This window comes from Monomorium pharaonis, chromosome 9 (genome assembly GCF_013373865.1).
Source record: "Monomorium pharaonis isolate MP-MQ-018 chromosome 9, ASM1337386v2, whole genome shotgun sequence".
In the NCBI taxonomy this organism is placed as follows: Eukaryota; Metazoa; Arthropoda; class Insecta; order Hymenoptera; family Formicidae; genus Monomorium; species Monomorium pharaonis.
In genome coordinates, this window is record NC_050475.1 from 15515933 (window position 1) to 15535424 (window position 19492).

The following is a 19492-nucleotide window of genomic DNA, read 5'->3' on the forward strand; positions in this document are numbered from 1 at the left end:
AAATCGTTCGCACGACGAATGTGATGGTTTCCGGGCTTGGTCAAGCGGAAATTGGTAATCCGATTTTGAACGCGCGAACGTTGGCAGGCCGGTAGGTTTTAGTGTGTCGATGGATTTCGATTTTGCACTTTTCTGCGAAAGAGATGCGCACACAGCGGGCGTTCCTTTTAAATGCACTTGGAGCTTGCGGAATCCGTTGGCAGAAAACCCCTCTCTTTCGACAATTTCAAGCAGAATAAAAGATCACATCTAAATTTTGCATGTTTCTTCCGAGCCTCTCTTTTGTATTTTGATTGACCAACCGTCCGCGCTTAACGGAAGTGATTGGCTTTCAATTGTGCAAAGTCGGTAAAATATCTAATAGATTTGTGTATACCTGCCTTGTATTTTTCTGTGAAAATAGCACGACTAACGGGACAATAACTCACTTATAGCGTCTGCAATTGCATTCAAATCGATACGCCTCTACAGTCATCTGCGATACTTTATTCTTTTTAAACTGAGTTTTAAACTGAGTTTATTAAAGAAAAAAACCGCTTTCAGTTTTTTTTATAGTCGCTGTTATTTTTTTCCCCGAAGGAAAATAAATGCAACTTCCATTTTTGAAAAATGAATGAAATTTTTGCGATACAGACGAGGGAAAGACACTACCAATTTTTTTAAAACTATCTATAACACTCGAATGTCGCGTTTGTAAAATTCAGAGTAACATACGATGATATTTCGACATTGTCGTACATTAATAGCGATTTCAGAGTCGATTTCCTCGGGAATGTAAAAGAAAAAATCGTGAAAACCATCGTCGAGAAATCGCGAATTTCCGCGACTCTGGCGAGCCTCGTAGACACGTCTTACGTTTCTTCGATGCTGGAAAATGCACTCCAAGTATGCCGGTTATGTATCCTGCGGGCGTAGTAACGCGAATATCCGTGGTAAATATACGCGGTAAATGCTACCTGAAAGAGAGAGAGAGAGAGAGAGAGAGAGAGAGAGAGAGAGAGAGAGAGAGAGAGAGAGAGAGAGAAAGAAAGACTCCAGTTATGTATTGTACGTAGGCTTCAAGAATGGTCTCGCACGACCGGAATGGAAGCACGTGAGAAAGAGTTTCCGTGGGATTACGCAGCCGTTTTCTGCGTTCTACTTAAAGGATCGATCGTGTCCTAACATTGGCTCACCGCCGCCGCCGCCGCCGCCGCCGTCGTCGTCGTCGTCGTCGTCGTCGGTCGAAAGTAACCCCCGCGACGCGTTTCTTCTCCCCGACACGTGAGCTTATCGGCTTACCACGCGTCGGACATGCTCCTCTTCTCTCTCTCGCGGAAGTGTTTGTGGAGGAGGAAGGGGGGGGGGGAGGACACGAGGAGTGAATTCTAATTTCGATCCGCTATCAGCCTGCTCACTTTTTCGCTGTTCTATTCCATTTGCGAATAAACGATGCGGGTGAATGCATCATCCATCGACGCATCGCGAGATGGCGTAGGCGTTGACCTCAGCAATATCGAAATATCTCCCGCGTATACGACGTGTATCAACTTCACGAAGGTCGGTGGCTGCTGCACTCACGCTGACGGTCGATACCGAGCGGACACCGATTCCGCGATCAAATCGAGAGAGAGAGGGAGTCGAGGAAGGATTCTCCAGGGCTCCGCGCGTTCGCTTCTTTCCCGGCGAGCGAGAAGGGATTGCGACGCGCAATTCCTTCCTCCTCGTCGACGAGCGGCACGGTGATTTAGGGGAATCCATCACAAGCTGTGGCTGTCTAGATCTATTATTGGGCGCCGGGACGTAAGTTAGCGGCCGCGCGGGGGCGGTGGGGAGGTGGCTGGGATTCTCCTGCGCCGATGGTGTCTAGGGATAACGCGGCGGACGTATTAGGTAATTGCGGGGGCGAGTTCCGCACGAGAGGAGTCGGAAAAGGGGGTCGACCGGTGACGTGGGCAGGGAAAGGGATGTGATTTATATCGCCGGCACGTGACGCCGCGCCGCGCCGACTAGAAATTATCGTTAGCCTTAACCACCTTACCGCGGATCGTCAGGTCCGCCGCCTTCACGTATGCACACGCACACACACACTCTCTCTCTCTCTCTCTCTCTCTCTCTCTCTCTCTCTCTCTCTCTCTCTCTTTCTCTTTCTCTCTCTTGCCGTTAGTTAGCTAGTGGTTTCGTTTGATTTTCCGCGTGGGACGGCGTCACCGCGTATTTTCGGCTCATTCCGCATACCTCGGTCACTCCGCGCTGTATATTTTTGGGGACCACGACCGTTTACGTCAGTTTGCGCCTGCATTTGCGCCGTGTTAAACGCGACCGTGTCTGCCGCGACGTTGCGCTTTATTTGCTCAACGTGAGGTGTTTATTCGACGCAAGACGAAAGATAATCGCGTTAAAGTGCGCAACGTGGGCGCTCTCTGTGTTCATACGCGACGTTACTTCGTTAAGTTTGCTTTTTTTTCTACCCCCGAGTCCTCACGACGTGAAAACCTCTCCTCGTCTGGAACGAATTACGACGATGTATTAATCTTCTTCAAAATATTCCCCTGTTTATTTTGGTCAGTATCGATTATCGCGTTTTCTTAAGCGTGACGACGGGTGATCGTGCATGTTATTGCATTTCGATCGATAGCCTGTTGGAGGGCGATACCGGAGTGAAAGAGAGAGAGAGAGAGAGAGAGAGAGAGAGAGAGAGAGAGAGAGAGAGAGAGAGAGAGAGAGAGAGAGAGAGAAGAGAGAGAGAGAGAGAGAGAGAGAGAGAGAGAGAGAGAGAGAGAGAGAGAGAGAGAGGGAGGGAGAAGTATTTCCTTTCGGAGCACAATGACGCGCTATTACGGGCAGGGAAATATTGTGTAATATGAAATCGCTATCCGAGGTACGTAGTAATTTTCTACCGGCGAGATCGCTTGTGAAAAATGCCGATTAACCAGCTCTCCTTTCTTTTTATTATTTTGTCTCGTATTTGAATTTATCATGTGCAGTAAAAAAAGTACTCTCAAAATAAAAAATATTTTTTTCCCGCGCTGGTGATGTTATCAGTTCCAGATTTTTTAAACGGTATTTTTAGACACGTAGTATTTTTCGAATGCTAATGGTCGTCGAATCTGTTTGTATTGTTTGGCATCTCGTGTTTTTGTATCTTCTCTGCACTGCGATATTATATTATAAAATCTACAGTAGGTAGTCAACATGTATATTCGATTCAATTTTTCATTATTAAATACAGATATACTTAGGTATACCGTAGATATTACATGCACGGTAGAAATTCATCATCAAACTTGCGAAATATTGCGCAATCCTCAATCTTTGTTGTTACGCTCGTCGAAGCGACGGTTTCAATTGAAGCTCGGGCAACTGTACCCCGCAAATCACTGATTAATGTACACTAATTTTATTATTGAGCCCCCATTTAGAACACGTTTGGACACCGCTGTTCGATATTTAATGTATAATGTGGCGGTACACGTTTCGAATGTCGCCTCTCGTAGTGTTGTATTCAATGTCACATTAATTACTCAACACGCATCGCCGATGACTGCCCGTCGCGAAGAAGAGTTTTACTTCTTCAGTCTACCAAGTTTACCGTCGCTCCGGTTTGCGCCGGAACCCTCCTATACGCTGATACGCTGAAATGTAACACTCGCTTACGCGCAACCCCAAGAGGCATGCGCGGTCTACGTATCTAATTACCTAATGACGTTAATTAGAGTTGGATGGCTGAGAATTCGCCTTTATCCTCGCCTCGGGGCGTTTTCGTCTACTTCCTCCAACTCTGCCTTCCTCGAACATTCACTTCCCCTTTCTTCTTTTCTTTCGCGTCTTTGGCGAACATCTAGCACACTCAACTTTTAGTTTGTTCGCAAACTCGCACGCCCGACATCCGCGACGTTGAAAATGAGATGAGTGCCACTTATTACTCTTATTCAATTGATCCATCAGTTTTATTCTAATTATGATAGAATGACGTATCGATATCAGATAAATTAGATGAAAAAATTTTTATAGCTGTATAAAATATTTATTTATGTTGTGTAAGTGCATCTTTCGTGATATTTTTCATTTGCATATCTAGCGACAACGATTATATCTCCGGTACCATGTATAACCCGTTCGGAAGAGATGCACTTATACACGTACTCCACGGTGCTGCACGAAGAACTACTTGACCATAGCCCTTCCGTTGAATGGAGCCGACGCGATAGAAAGCGAAATGTTTAATTCCCCGCCGCTCAGATGATAATTAACCGCGTTCCAATTTAACGCCGGTGCTGTAAACGACGGCGATGGGAGAAGCGGCGGGCTGGAAGCCGCGATATTGAAAGTAATTGCAAGGTGCGGAGCTGTAATTTCGTGCTAACGAGTGGTTATATCGAATGAGCGCGTTTTAATCTGCCCTTTTTTTTCCTTCGGACGATCTCATCTTTTTTCTCCCTTCGCGCCAGCGCGATGCGTCACGTCAGGGCTAAAGGATACAGCACGGAAAGTACGGTTTTGCTGTACAGTTAAGTTTTATCAAAATAATTAGTGTTTGAAAATTTATTTCGACTTTTCACGTGCTGATCTTCAATTTGACGTGAATCGCATTTGCGTTTGTCCTAAAATCAGCAGTATCGTAATCATCAGGTGTACTTATTTATTCGAAGTTGTCTGTGACCGTAACACATTTTGGTACGATGCTCGTCGACGAGCGACGGTTAATGACGAGGGTGGAGTAACGGAGTCAGCGGGGGTGGCGCGGTAACGCGAGACAGTGACAGAAACCAGGGGGGGGGGCGAGAGACGAAGGGGGGAGTCGGGGGATTGTCTGCGACGATGGGGCCCTGCGGTTTGTCGGTACGTTACTGCGGTACACGGTGCGGTACCGAGCCGTCAAGTTCATATTGCCGGTTTCCTGTCATTAACGCGCCGCATCGGGCGCCAGCAACACCCCTTTCACTTCCTCTCTCAGATATCTCTCTCTCTGTCTCTCTCTCTCTCTCTTTCCCGAGTGTTCTCGAAATATATGCCCCGTGCACACGTAGTACCTAACGTAGTTACCCGGTGACTCTGACGTGCGTAGTCTCGCGCTGACACGCGACGTTCGTTTTCGCAGTTGGGTGGCGAGACGAGCGATGACATAAGTTTCGTTCGCGCGATTCACGTTCACGCATTATACTTCCACGTGGCGAAAATCACATCCCTTTTTTCTAAGAACGCGGTGCAACGCGAACATAAAATTTCACGTAGGTCAAATGGAAGAAAAATTGAAAAAAAAAAGAAAAAGCGTTTCCGTGCGAGAACGTACGGAAAATTGTTTAAATGGGGCTCCAAGCGTTGCCCGGAAAAGCATTTGAATGAAAGAAATTATTGGCGATAAATTGAGAAAGAATGCAAGTAAAATATAACTGTCTGGCGGATCGGGCCCTGGGATAATTGCTACCAATCTAACCCGAGTTTCGCACGAAAATTTCATTCATTTATACGCCGTTAAATCTATTTGTTAGGCGAGCTGGAGCTGAAACATCGTTACACCGTTTGCGAGCCGTCGAATATGCGGGCTGACGTATTTGCTGCAAAGTTGGCGTTTTGGAACAAAAAAAAAAAAAAAAATTCGAGATAGGAATGTTTTCGTCGACGCTGTCCATTGTCCACGAGCGAGCTGTCGTGTCGACCTTAAATCAAAATCACACGTTGAAAAATGGGACGTGGATAAGAGTCGATAACGTGCCCTGTGAATTATCTCTGACTTATGCAACTACGCCCGCGCGCGCATGGGTGGATTAAAACAAATCGTGATTATGGGACCATTCGAAAGTGACTTTTTTCCCTCTCTCCGTAAGTCCGTCTTCCTGATGAACTCGGGGCGGCCACCGGTGGCGCTTGACTTCTCCCACAAATTCTCACGTAGCGTGGTCTACGTGAAAGATAAGCTCACCTGCATGCCTATCGCGTCCTAACGTTCCATTTGCCTCGATGGAACGTCAGGTCGCGTGTAGTCACACGAGGAGCGGGAAAACAGGTGGCCCGTTGAAACCTCGATAACTGGAACTTGTCACTTTGTCGACGTGACGACGGTCTCTGAATTCGTAATCGTGTTTCCGCTGTCCTCTCTCTTCCTCTTCCTCTCCCTTCTCTCTCTCTCTCTCTCTCTCTCTCTCTCTCTCTCTCTCTTTCTCTCTCGCTGCTAATCACTAGAATCTTCGGATTAGCACGTAGCCGGAGTGCCGGTCGAAGTACTGAATTCCAACCCATCTTTCCGGATCTACATTGGGGAATGCAGAGTTTGATGTTTCTACAAAATTCACGTCGAGAAACGATTCCTTCGCCCGCGCGTGTCGTTACTTCAGTTTAATTGTATCGATGATCTCTTTATCATCCGGGAAACTTCCTGTTCAACATTTCTAAACTTTCTTTTAACTTTCCTTCGAATCAAAGTTGAGAATGTTACCGTGAACTCTAGTTATTTCGCAAGATTGAACGTAAAACGTTTATAAGGTCTTCGAGTACCAATAAACTTGCTGATTGTTCGCATTTAAATATCATCTCGCTTTATAAGCGACAATATAGCGTTTCGTGCGTTTCGGTTTCCTTTGGTCTTTCGCGCGGAATCCCGAACGAACGCGCGCGTCTTTGCGCGAGCGCAACATCGGGGAAGAAAAAAAAATCTGTCATCTTCCCTGGATACCATTACTCCGGCTTGCTTTACGACAAAGAAGTTCGGCGCACGTAAATCCCTTTAAAGCAGACTCGCGCGCGCGTCTCTGTACGTGGCAGCGTCGCGGAAGAAGGGTGCGTCGCACCCCCGTCGCAAACTCCATCTTCTTCGTCTTTTGTCTTTACGCCAGCTCTTCATTTCCCTCCCTTTGTCTCTCTTTTTTTTTTTGCTTTTCTCATTTTCGCGTCTACGTCTCCCGCGCGTTTACACCCCTCTCTCGTTTCGGACGGGAAAATTATAATATAATTGAATCCATACCGTTATAAGTTCTCCAAACTCTTGGAGTTAACCGTTTGCTAATTGATTGTATAATTGTTGAGTGGTAATAATATTGGGAGGATTTAATTTTCTTTCGTCGCTCTTTCGCGTTGCTTTTCGCGTCGCTTGGACCAGAGCCGTCGTCGGACCGGAACGTACGCGAATGATGTAATTGCAATGCGCCTTGTAACTACTCGAAACGGACTCCGTAAGAGGATTATATTTGTTGGAGTTTGACGGCAACGGGGTTGGAATGTCGGATGGACGTTTATGTAGAACGACTCTTGCTGGAATTTCAGTTACCCGCGCGCGACACAACCATTTCGACTATCTGCTCGCTGTGACGAATTACTATTGTGCGCATTTCGATCCTGTCATGCCGACGCGCCATCGCATCGCATCGTGTCCGCCGACAGGAGTAGTAACCACTTTATTGCAGGGATTGAGTTGTTCCTTTGTAGTCGATCGCATTCCCCCGAGAATCTCCATTTCCTGCGTGCCGTCGCGATTTTTCCGTAAATGCTGTTAATTAGCGGCGGCGTGTCTCTCTTGTATAAGGAATTCTATAAATGCAGAAATTCATTATCCCTACGAAAGAGTAACAAACACCTTTAAATACATACGCGAATAGAACGATTAAAGTATCTAGAAATTTAATTAGATACAAATTTGAAAATAATTTTGTATAGATCATTTAAATTGTGTGATTGCTAGAATGTTGGAATTTTTTATAGCCTTACTCATTATGCTCGAGTATTTTTACATTATTTGACAAAATTATTTTCTGTGTTTATTTGTCGAAACTTTCGCAGATTTTCGAAATATAACATTTATTGCTTTTTTCTCTTACTATTTTTGGATCGCGATTTTAACTTTGCGCGTTCGATATCAGCATGATATGCTTATTTTGAGCGACGCGAATTACAATTTTTGTTTAATAATAGCAGGCTGACGTGGCAACGGGGGCACCTGTTCGGCTAATCTATCGCAATGTAAATGTTACCTCGAGCTAATACGCGTGCGATAATTTCCAGGCAAGTAACTATAAAGCATAGACCATAACTACGTAGGGCGTAAGGTATAGTTCGTGTGAGCGAAAGCTAAATCCATGCTCACATCTGACGTGTTATACGTACAACGATGTAAATATCATTTCTCCGTCGCCCCGCGCGACGAGCAACAACGAATCCAGAATTTTCTGCAACGTGGATAAAATTCGCGCGATATCGTTTCCGATCGTGTCTTTTCTCGTATTCCAGGCGAAAGAAGACGTATTTCCTTTATTTTCGCGTGATTGCAGCATCTGGAAAACGTATGTGCGTTCGAGAAATAACGAATAAATTTGGCGGAGGGGTAGAGGGGGAGGAAAGACTCGTCGTCTTATGAAAGGAATTTCGTTACACTTTGCAAAAAGGAATAGAAAAGAAAGTCAAAATCAGTTTTCAAAGGTCATGTATTACGATCCGCGAAATCTTTTTACATGCAAAGCGGGAGATTAAATTTTCCTGTTTAAAATAAGAACGTGGGGTGCACTTTGTAAAAGCATAATATTAAGAAGGTCCTGTGACACGCGGAGCGTGTGACGGAAAGTCACAGAAATGCATGAAGGGTGGGACATGTGATCCAGCGACCCATTTCCTCTGTCCTCAACGTTGCAACTCTCTCTCTCTCTCTCTCATTACAGAGCAGTTTTGTTGCTTGTTATCGGATTTACGTACGCGCGGACCATCGATGCACACGGGATGACTCGTGAAATTGGCGTCTCGGTGGATTAAAAAGCGAAAGGCGAATCCCACCGAGCCGAGCCGAGCCGAGCCGTCCACCTTCTGTTTTTCGCTCAAGCTTTACACGCCTTCGTTCGCTTTTCGCGCTCCTCTTTCATCGGGAAAAAGCTTTTTGTCTTTCTCCCTGTCTTTTTCTCTCTCGTGTCGCGACGAAAGCTATTTCTGGAGATTCTTGGGAGGATTATTGCGGCGCCGTGAGGCGAGAGCGGCGAAGTAGACCCCTTAAGTCTACTTAATGCTCGAGTTGCCGGAATTGTTTAATTATTTCGCGCCGCGGTGCTTACAGCCTCCCGAAAGCGTTTTTCGTGCGCGGCAAAGTTCGTGAAAATTATTGTCGGCCCCGAAGTTGCGTACCTCGGCCGCGTTGCTTCAATAATAATTACAATAATCGCGCGAGATGGCGGTAAGTTGCCGTAAGTTTCGTACGTATCGCGCGGAGGCTGTATCTTTGGAAATTATAACTAATTTATTTATGAATATATCTTGTAATATTTTTCTCACGCTCCCCCCGCCTCTCTCTCTCTCTCTCTCTCTCTCTCTCTCTCTCTCGTTGCTCGGTTGCTTTTAGAAAGTGTCTACGTTTAACATTACCGCAACGCGGTTCGTTTTCTTTAGTCGCCTCCATTACATCACAACTATGGCAATGGGGAGAGTTCTAAAGAACGGGCTCGCGAGGAACACTCAGACAAAGCTGCTGATACATCCGACTGACTCTCTCAAGAGTTAACGTATCGTTTCCACGAGACTGCCTCGCTGAGGAGGACATACTTTTCGCGTCGTCTGAAATTCCTCTTCACAATGGCAGAGTATATTTTCCCTTCGACGAGTAGCGCGTCTCCACGGTGACGGAGCTACGTGGAGCGTCCACCAGCATCCTCGCGACGCTCGCTTCCTTTCCTTCTCTCCCTTCGCCCCCCCTCCCCCATCCCCCTCCCTGGCAATGAGGTTTCCATGGCGCTCGCTGCTGCTGCGGCCCCGCTTCGATCCTATCGCGCGATCATCTTATCCGTGAATATCTAGCAGAAGGAATATGTAAATAAGCCGACTGAGATATTCATGCTGCTCCCGTTGTGTCCCCGTCCTCCATCCCGATTGTCGTCATCCGCTTCGCGAGTAAGTATGTTTGTGCGACATACACATGTGACGACGCGCACGAATGCTCGCACGCACTCTTGCTCGCTCGCTCGCTCGCTCGCAAGGTGTCCGGAGTTTCCGTGCGCCGAGTCCTCAACTCGCAAGTTTTCCCGGCCCTTGGAAGATTTCAGAATAGAGAAGACACTGATATTAATGGATTCTGCTGTACATGTCGTTGCCAAAACGCGATTTTGTAATTTTCGTTGCCGGGCATTATCCGGACGATTTGGATGGTAAATTAAGTGTCGCGGTAAATCTGTCTAACATTAATACGGGGTAAAAGGGGGTCTGCACGCGCGATCGATCTTCGAAACTTCAGGCGATCGCGCCCGGCCCAAATAACTCTCGCAGCTCCGTCGAAAGAAGGAAATATTGCTTCCTCGGTTTACAGCCGGATAAATCTTCCGACGTGCCGACGTGTCGTGAAAAGCTTATCTCTTATTATTTTCTAAGGTTCAAGCACCGCCAGGACGCGATCGTTACCCGGCGGGCTGCTGGAAAAATGTCTTTATTTCTTCGCCGCGGAGAAGTCCCGAGGAAGCCGCGGGAGAAATCCTTTCGATCTCGCGGAGACACGAGTTCGCTAGGATGTTTTCTTTGTTATCTCTCTCTCTCTCTCTCTTTCTCCCTTTATTTCCCTTCTGTTTTTCCTCTTCTCGCCCGCGTGCACCACCACCGGTGGGTTTTACTCGTCACGAAAATCGGGCGGCGGCCAAATAAAGCAAACTGTCGTACCTTTCTCGCCGGATGACGCCGACGACGCGAAAACGGGGGCGTCGCGGCGCCGCCGCTAAGGGCTTTTGCGTGTTTCTCGGCTGTCACATTATCGTGACAGTCCACGGGAACGCGTTGTTGCTACAGATGTCGGGGCTCGCGGGCGTCCTCTGCTCCAGGCAGCAGCCGTTCAATCCGGCCCGTCCAAGTCCCCCCCCCCCCCCCGTTTATCTCGCGATCGTCGTCACCGTCGAACGAAAGATACGCTACCGTCTAATGACGGATATCGCGTCGCGCCAGAAATGGACTCTGATGACAAACGATGCATTTCCGAGGCGGAGCTTGCCTCTGACGTCACTCGTTGTCAGAAAGAGTCTAGATACTCTAGATGAAATAATTTATTCTTTATCTGTGGCAAAATTTTGCAAGGAGCCGTAGTCTTACCTAAGTTTTCGCACACCGAATATTTACATTAATCGCAAAATGAGATATATGATATTTTTTTAATTCAATTATTGCTATCACCACTGTCACGGGAGAGACGCACACATAAATCGCAATTACGAGTCATCTCGATTTAACAAGCAAAAAATTGTAGACTTTGACAGCGACAGATGCACCTTCACGGATAATGTTTCGCTGCATATAGCTCACCGTCTCTGTGGAGGACTTGTTTGGAAGGATGCCTGTCGTGGGCCGTGATTACAGACTCGGTTGCCCCATGGCGGTCAGCCGCCATTGTGTATCGCTTCGAAAGCTCGATGGACATGCACCCGATGTAGCATATACCGATGTATAATGCAGTAATGTAATAACGCGTCCTGACCTTCGTATAGGCTTACGAAGTTCGGATATTGGTTACCGTGTTTAGGACGTGGCGCTGCCATTATACACGTTGCTCTGTTTAATCCTTTTCCTCGCTGGCACTTTGCGTTATTACGGGACAGAAATATATCTTGAATCCATTAATGAAACAAGATACACGACACTAAATCAGAAATAGACATTGAAGAAGTCCATTCGGTATAGAGATGAGCGTCTTGCAGTTATATACCTGAAGAGATTTTATTTCGGATAAGTTGAAAGTACTAATAGTATTATATTTTCTGTTCTTTGAATCTTTGCAATTAATAAAAACAGTATAATTTGATCTTTTTTTTTCCCTTAGCATGAGAAATTATTATTATCATCTTTCTTTCGCTCGTAATGATACTTTACGCGATATATTTCGACTGCAGTTTATATAGATTCTCTTTGAAAGTAAAATTCGGAGCATAAAAGTCATAAGTCTTTTATGGTATATATTATGCGAGTCAAGGAGAATTTTTTCCGTGCCACCGCCCTTTTTCGATTTGCACAACTGACGTTTTCTTGAAAAATCAGAAAAAAGGTTACTTATCATGCTATCTTTAGCCTGAAGTGCACTTTCAGCAAGAGTAAAGATAGTCGCAATTTCAAAACACTAAAAGGGATATATTATATATAAAAGGGTGTAAAAGGTCAGATTACTACACTTTGACACGCGTAACTCTCGCTTCCTCTTTGATTTAGAATTATTTCTCTTCACATTGCTGCTCGTGCTGCTTTTTATTCTGCGAACTTCTGCCTCTGTAACTTTCTACCACACCTTTGAAATACTGGCTCGCTACGTAATGTATGTCAGGAGGAACCTAGATGAACTAGAACCATACCTTTCTTACTTTTATGTAAGGAATTTATGAAATATTTTATTTTACAATGCAGGAATGTATAGAATCCAGAGTCAATTTCGGGAGAATTTTTAACAATGTTAAGTCTGAAGACTTGCGAATCACGAAAATTTAAATTTCTTAAAAAGCGAGGTATTAGAACGTAACTAGGTACGAGATGACATGTTAGAGCTTAAAAAACATCTCAAAACACAACTTTATTAGTTTCTTTGATCTACAATTCTACGGTATGAATAAAGCTATAATTCAAAAAGGGCAAAATATATTAAAAATTAATAATTTAAGATTTTGCGAAATAAGTGCAATAAGTATGTAACGAAATTGCTAAGAGCTGACTCTTATCGACAATTTTGTTATATATTCATTGAGAATATGTTATAATATGATGAAATATTTTTTACTATTATCGAGTAATACATTTGGGTGCAAAAGAAATTTCTTTAATACAAATTAATTTATATTGTGCATTTGATTAAAACTAGTATCTATAACGTTTTTCTAAAAATATGTTAGTAATACGAGTTTTAATCAAATACACAATATAAATTAATTTGTTTGAAAAACATTTTGAAGAGATGTTGTAGAAATGTAGAGTTCATATTTTGCAGAAGAGATCTGATCGTGTAGAAATCTCGAAACTTCGGAATCTTGGCTGAAAATATTTTTGTAAACTTAACATTGTACTTTTACGTTAAAAAAATCTGTATTTCCATATGCGTATCCATGCATACAATCCCCTTTTCTGTAAAACTTTTATTCTCTCCGAGAATAAAAGATGTCTGTTTCTGCCAGCCGGAGTTGGAATTGATTGTCCGATATCCCTTTTAAATCTCTTTCACATTTTTTATTGAGATCTTGCTCCGACAATAATTCGAACAGCTTAAATCCGGTCAGAAGGAAACAGTCTTCGTGAATCTTTTTTTGTTCGTGCTGGTGAAATTGTTTCCATCGTGCGCGGAAAATCCACAATGCGACGACGAAGTAAAAAGCTCACGTGTATGCAAATTTGTCAGGATGTTTTTACCTTAGTGTTTCCATTTCGCATAAACTTTACTCTCTTCTGTATTTTTGTACTTCTGACCCTTTTTGCTTTTTCTTCTTCTCTCCAACAATCCGTTGTATGCACATGCAATTATACGATGTGCATACAACGGATTGTCGGAGAGGCAAATCAATTTTATTGTGACGTATGACTTTTATGGCAATGCATCACATAATATCTTATTAATTTTAGTTAGTATTGTTATTGCACAATTCCTGTTCTATTGTTTATACTATCTCAATACAGAAAATGTCGTGAAAAAAAAGATAATGGATTTGTACGAATTGACATCGTAGTCTCTATTTCTGTATCATTATTTCGTTGCACATGCAATCGCAATCTTAACACCGTACAACGCGTAATTAACATTGATCTGTTCCGATTTCGCTTCTCTCAGTTTTACGCGCGCGATCGCCATGAATGTATTTTTTGCCTTTAAAAAAAGCATAAAAAATAGAATCACGCCTCCCAAGCAACAACCATGAAACAGCTACAACAGATCCTTGTCGTATCCGGCCGGAAGCGGACAGCTAAGCCGAAACAAGGGCGTCGACCGACGTCGTACGTGCGGGCTGTACGATCGCGCATACATTACGTCAATCTAGTCGCTTAGATACGCCGTATCAGCCGTATTTCGGCCGTGAGTTCCAAATATACTACCTCGCCGATGCCAAATACGTCGAAACGCTCAACCGACCGAGGCGTTTCGCGCGTGTAAGCCTCTACAGGCTCACGATCTGGCGATATTTCGTCGGTTTTGTGATTTCCCTCATTCCAGTCTATTCGAGATAATCTTGCAGAAGTAAAGCTGCGCGTCTCGAGCGCGATACGCGGAATGTTGCCGCCGAAGTTTCCGCGCTTTCGTCCGCAGCATTGTCTCCAGAAGTCGGAACTTTGGACTATGGATACTTAAGTGTGACTTGACTTCAACCTTGAAGCCGCGGAATGCACGAGAGTGGTTCGCCCGACCGCACATTCCCGCTTTATGCACTACGCGCGGCCACGTGCACTTGGTCATTGCACTCTTCTCGTCTTTCCTTCGCTCTTTCTGCCAAGTCTTCTCCGTCGCTTTGTGATCCGCGCGCTCCATCTTCGTCACGCGTTGTCGCATTCATCAGCTCTTCTCTTGGCTAGTCTCGAGCCGTTTCCTATCTCCTCGATCAACAGACGTAGTCGTTTCCGCTTTGGATAGCTTTTAGATTAATTGCCTAAATCAAAGATTTGCACTGGCAGACGAGCGTATTTATTCGGATCTTTTTATGTTACTGGTCGGATGGCGTGATTCCTCGAAAAATTTTACTGAAAAGTGAAATAAAAATCTTGTGATGTGAAATGAGAAAGCTATGAGATATTATTTTAACAGTGTGCGCGATACAATTAATGTCTCGAGTGGTTCTTCCTGGCAATATGAGATAGTTTATGATGACGCATTTGATCGAAGTGTTAGTTTTCACCATTAACGAGAGAGAAAAGTGTGCGTCCTTTGGTTGGTCCGCTATTCTTTCTTGTTTTAATGTAAGAAATATGACGAAGGGATCTTATAAAAGAAACCGGCTGTCCTTGTTGTTGGCTTTCTCGACGAGCGATTCCGCGACCGATATAGATAGATTTATTGTATATATTTTCTACGGGTAAATCACGCAATTTGAAAACACACGAAAAATGCACGAGGCGCGAGAATATAAAAAAATTGCGATGTTTTTACATCACCGGTAAACGGGGGCAAATGATTGATTTATACGACAGAAATAAATTACAGCATCACTTTTGGAGTTTCAGTGAACCGATACATTTCGATAAATCACGAATCGCGATTTACGTACATTTATTATAAAAACTCACATCACGTAAAAATCTGGGTTATCTCGTTGCACCGTCATGCGTATTTTTGCAAAACGTTTGAAAAAAAAGAATCGTTTAAATTGGCAAAAAGGTTTTATCTCTTTCTTCGAATTTATTAGAAAAAACGATAAACGCGTATCGAATTCGATTGATTTTAAAATCATCACGCATTTCCATTTTATTGTTCCGTTGTCTTTGAATAGAATATTTTCACTAAAAATATTTTTAGTGAAATTATTAAAAATTATTTCGAAAAAACGATTTTTACGAATTACACCGCGACAACAACCTGATGATGATTTGCACGGGATTTAACGATGTTAATTTCCCGATCCAGGCACTATATGTAATTAGATTTCGGATGCGCGCGCGTTACCAGCGACATACGCCGTACACAGACGGGGGTGCGTGTGAAGTAGTAAAACAATTTCATAGTAATCCGAAGTTACCAAATGGACGGTGCCCCCGTGATTCCCCATCTCACCGTATCTCCGAATTCAACAGGTTGCAGCTGGTGGCTGGAGGAGCGCCTGCTCCTCATTCTTCTTTTGCTCGCCCTTGCCTTCATTCCTTCCTTCCTTCCTTCCTTCCTGCTTGCCTGCCTTCCATCGTTCCTTTCAATTAAGTGGCCTGCGACGCGTACTCTTCTATGGCTTCTTTCAGCCATGAGCGACACGTTCTCTGATCGCACGTTAATTGCGCGCGTTAATTGTACGATCGCGAGTTACGCTATGCTCGTATCTCGCCGAAACGATCGCAAGCACGTGGCCCCTCGCCCGCAACGAGGCGTAAGCAAGCTCGTAACGCGATAAATAGTGTCCGCTCGCCGAATATTGCATACCCAGTTCATTCACCAGTAAATTTATCTGAAAAGTACTTTACGACCTCTCAATGAGGAATTAAGTTCGTTACCATCGCAGTTCTTGGTAGGTTTCTTGCGTACAACTCGCGGTCGCGGAACCGGCCGGAAGGACAATGGAAGTGGCGGAGGTAGAGTGCGGAATGAAAGAAATCTCACTGTGCTTCCTGCCGACTTGCAGCAGACCGTGATGGTCGGGCCTGAATCGGCGCGATGCGCCGCCTCGTGGTCGTCCATCACGGCTTTATATTCAAGCCCCGCATCTTTCACGTAATTTCCTGAAATTAAATGTGGCTTTCAGTTTTGAAACCTTGAAACAATTTAGGAAGAAAGCCTCGAGATACTTTTAATATGCTATTATCATCTAGACGTAACTGTTTGTTTCTTCTTACAGGTAAGAATTCCAGACCTTTCGAATTTTCGTCCGTTCCCCACAGCACCGTTCCCGGTGGTAAGTTTAACTCACATCATATACCCACTCATGCAATTTAATGAAACATTACTATTCTAAATGTCACATCGTATGTACATAAGTATTACACACAAGTAATGATATTTGCACACAAACAATGTCTACTCGGGTATCTTGTACATGCTCGTTATATTTGTATCGAAAGTAGCGGAGAGAGAAAGAAAAAGAGAGAGAGAGAGGGAGGAGTTGAAAATTCTTTAAAGTCTTTCCCAATTAACGATGATACTGACGGCCATCACTTACAGCTTGTGGCCGGAAAGTTCTAAGAGACTTTCAAGAATGTTATCGAGTATGCAAATTTTATCGCACCTCCATTTCTCTCGCGCGACGACGAAACAAATGTCGCGCCATTACGTGCTTCCGTTCGACGACGTGACCATTTTATTGCTGTGCTACGACATTTATTTTATTGTTCCTTCACGTAAAACTCGCGCCGACTCTCGAACGTGTACTCGCGCGCTCAGTCGCATCAGCTACAAGGAGAAACAATAGACTGGTCGAACTCTGCCAAATAGATAGGCTTTCGCAATCGTAAAAGTGTGAGGAATAGTTGACTGAAGGCCGCGTGATAAATGTCTTTTATCCATTCTTCTTTCCATTTCAATATTTGTTGCTGGGGCAGATTAGCCCTTTGTTGTACGAATTTTTGTACACCATTTGTACTGAAATTATGGCTATAAGGGGTTTTCGAGGTCGCCGATTACGAATCCGCTATCAGTTTTTCAAAATTTAAAATGGCGGATCCAATATGACGGGCAATATACCTAAAATTTTACAATTGTAAACAATAAAAATGCTATTGTATTCTACTCTAAATTTTTAGTGAAAAATGTTTTTGTAATTGTTTAATTGGACGCATACTTTTCGAGAAAAAAAATTCATGAATATTTTGGTATCTAAAATTTTCCAATATTTATGAATTTTTTTCTCGAAAAAAATATGCGTCCAATCAAAAAATTACAAGAACATTTTTTACTAAAAATTTAGGGTAGAATACGGTAGCATTTTTTATTTTTTAAAATTGTAAAATTTCAGGCATATTGGATTCGTCATTTTGAATTTCGAAAAACTGATAGCGGATTCGTAATTAGCAACCCAAAAAATATTAAGATACATATTTTTTTACATATGTTTATAATCAAATTTCTTCAAAAATGATTTTTTTTACGAAAAAAGTAGTATTTTTTCCACTTTATTTGTTCATAACAAATAATTAATGCAATATAATGGTTACAAAGCTTGACTTATCCATAAAGTAACATATATGGGCCTAGAAATGATTTATTTCATGACAAGAAACCTTAAAACTAAAATTTAGGAGACATAAAACGATGTACAGAAAGGTGTGACGTATATGTCACACTGTGCAACAAAGGATTAATCATGGTATTAAATATATAAATTAGATCCTCGGTCTCTATTGAGATCAGCACGATGCTTGATACTTTTACAACGACGGCTGGAACATTTCGTACGTCTTGCGAAAGGCTGTCGAGGTGCATATGGCTGATTAAGGAGGAAACAAGTGGACCGCGCGAGAGAAGCCGAGCTGATGGATAATTGCTCACGAGCCGCGGCAACGATCTACGGATCGTGGGTCGTCGTTGCAATTTAAACGGATTTATAGTACTCCCGGTACCTTTAACTCAGCCGCTCCCTCGGGCATCGAATTTTCGTAGTCACTTGCTCGCGCACGTGTGTGTACGCCCGCTTGTGCTTGTGTGCGAGTCGCCGCCGCTGCGCTAGACGCTCACACCAACTTTTCTGTCATGGTCGATCGTGTACCTTCACGCTTTGGTAGACCGGAGGAGGCCTCACCGGATTCTGCGAGCGAGCGTGCGAGAGAGAGAGAGAGACTTGGAGAAATTTCGGGCCGTTTATCACGATTCACGGGGCGCTCTCTACCATTTTCGATATTTATACCGTAGGCAGGCTGCTGCACGAATTCGAACTGCATTCGTACGGTCCGCGAGAAGTGTTTTATCTTCCTGGAAGAGTGATACCGCGCCGTAAGAAACGGGAAGGTAACGATCACGGAAGCTCCCCTGACTCTGTTTTTTCCCCTCCGTGAACGGAATTTTAATAATTAATTGCGGGACGCCTCTTAAGTACGTCTGGCGCGATCTATTTCCTCGCGAGTGAAATTAACTGTTAATTTCCGAGTAATACTGTCTGACAGAAATATTCACCGCGTAGATACTTCTTCCAGACTTGCACTGATATTTTAAAAATAAAAACCTATCCAAAGAAGATAATTATATCATATTAATAATTAATTGTATAATTATCTTGATATAATTATATTAATATATAAATATATATTTTTAATTATATTAATTTAGTTAGTTGACACTTTGTTGATCTTTTCGGTGCTACTTTTTTATTCAACGACAGTTCGATCCGATTGTTTATGCCGAGTAACTCGTAACTGTCGCATTTTCTTCTCGTGAAAACCAAGAATATCGCGTGTTAGCGCATCGACATTGCATACTTGCCAACTTCTAATCACTTTAACGACGTTAAATCTGAAATCGGTGAACTGCTAAAAGCGGCAACTACAAGATCCGCACGCCGTTTAGTGGAATAAAGTGTTTGCTCCGCCAGTTTCAGCCCAGACAGAAGGGAGAAACTCGAGGACGGGTCATTGTTCTGCATTCGATAATCGTCTTCAAAGTGCTGTCGAAGCTTCGTGTTTACCCATGCCTCGGAAGCCCGTAGCGATCTTTTCTTTAGACGGAAGTCCGTTAGAGCGGCACTAATCTGACGGCGATAGGGAAACGAAGTTTCCAATTCTCATTCAAACTTGAGTCGCAACTGCTCCGTACCTTGTTCGTCAAAATTCCGAGCGTTGATTTTATTCAACTCTGGTTATTTCAATTTATTAATAACACATAAACGACATGTGAAATTAACTGAATATACAGCGAAACAGCTAAAATTATCAGCAATCGTCTTACTTTGCCTAAAAAAAATTCTATACAACAAATGTATTGCAG

General features: G+C 43.6%; 1 protein-coding gene across 11 annotated transcripts in view; it reads left to right on the forward strand.

The window, feature by feature from the left end:
* The window catches only part of LOC105832990 (polypyrimidine tract-binding protein 1), a 304112-nt gene that overhangs the window by 100131 nt on the left and 184489 nt on the right, over positions 1-19492 (forward strand). For 5 of the 11 annotated variants that reach the window (XM_036292445.1, XM_036292444.1, XM_036292449.1 and 2 more), the window contains one exon: positions 16419-16475. The exons of 5 other annotated variants lie outside the window; for them this stretch is intronic. In XM_036292445.1, the coding sequence (XP_036148338.1) occupies positions 16419-16475 (57 nt within the window). Of the gene's footprint in view, positions 1-2513; positions 2544-16418; positions 16476-19492 lie in introns of those variants that run through there. One more of the 11 variants, XM_036292454.1, reaches the window with a different exon arrangement.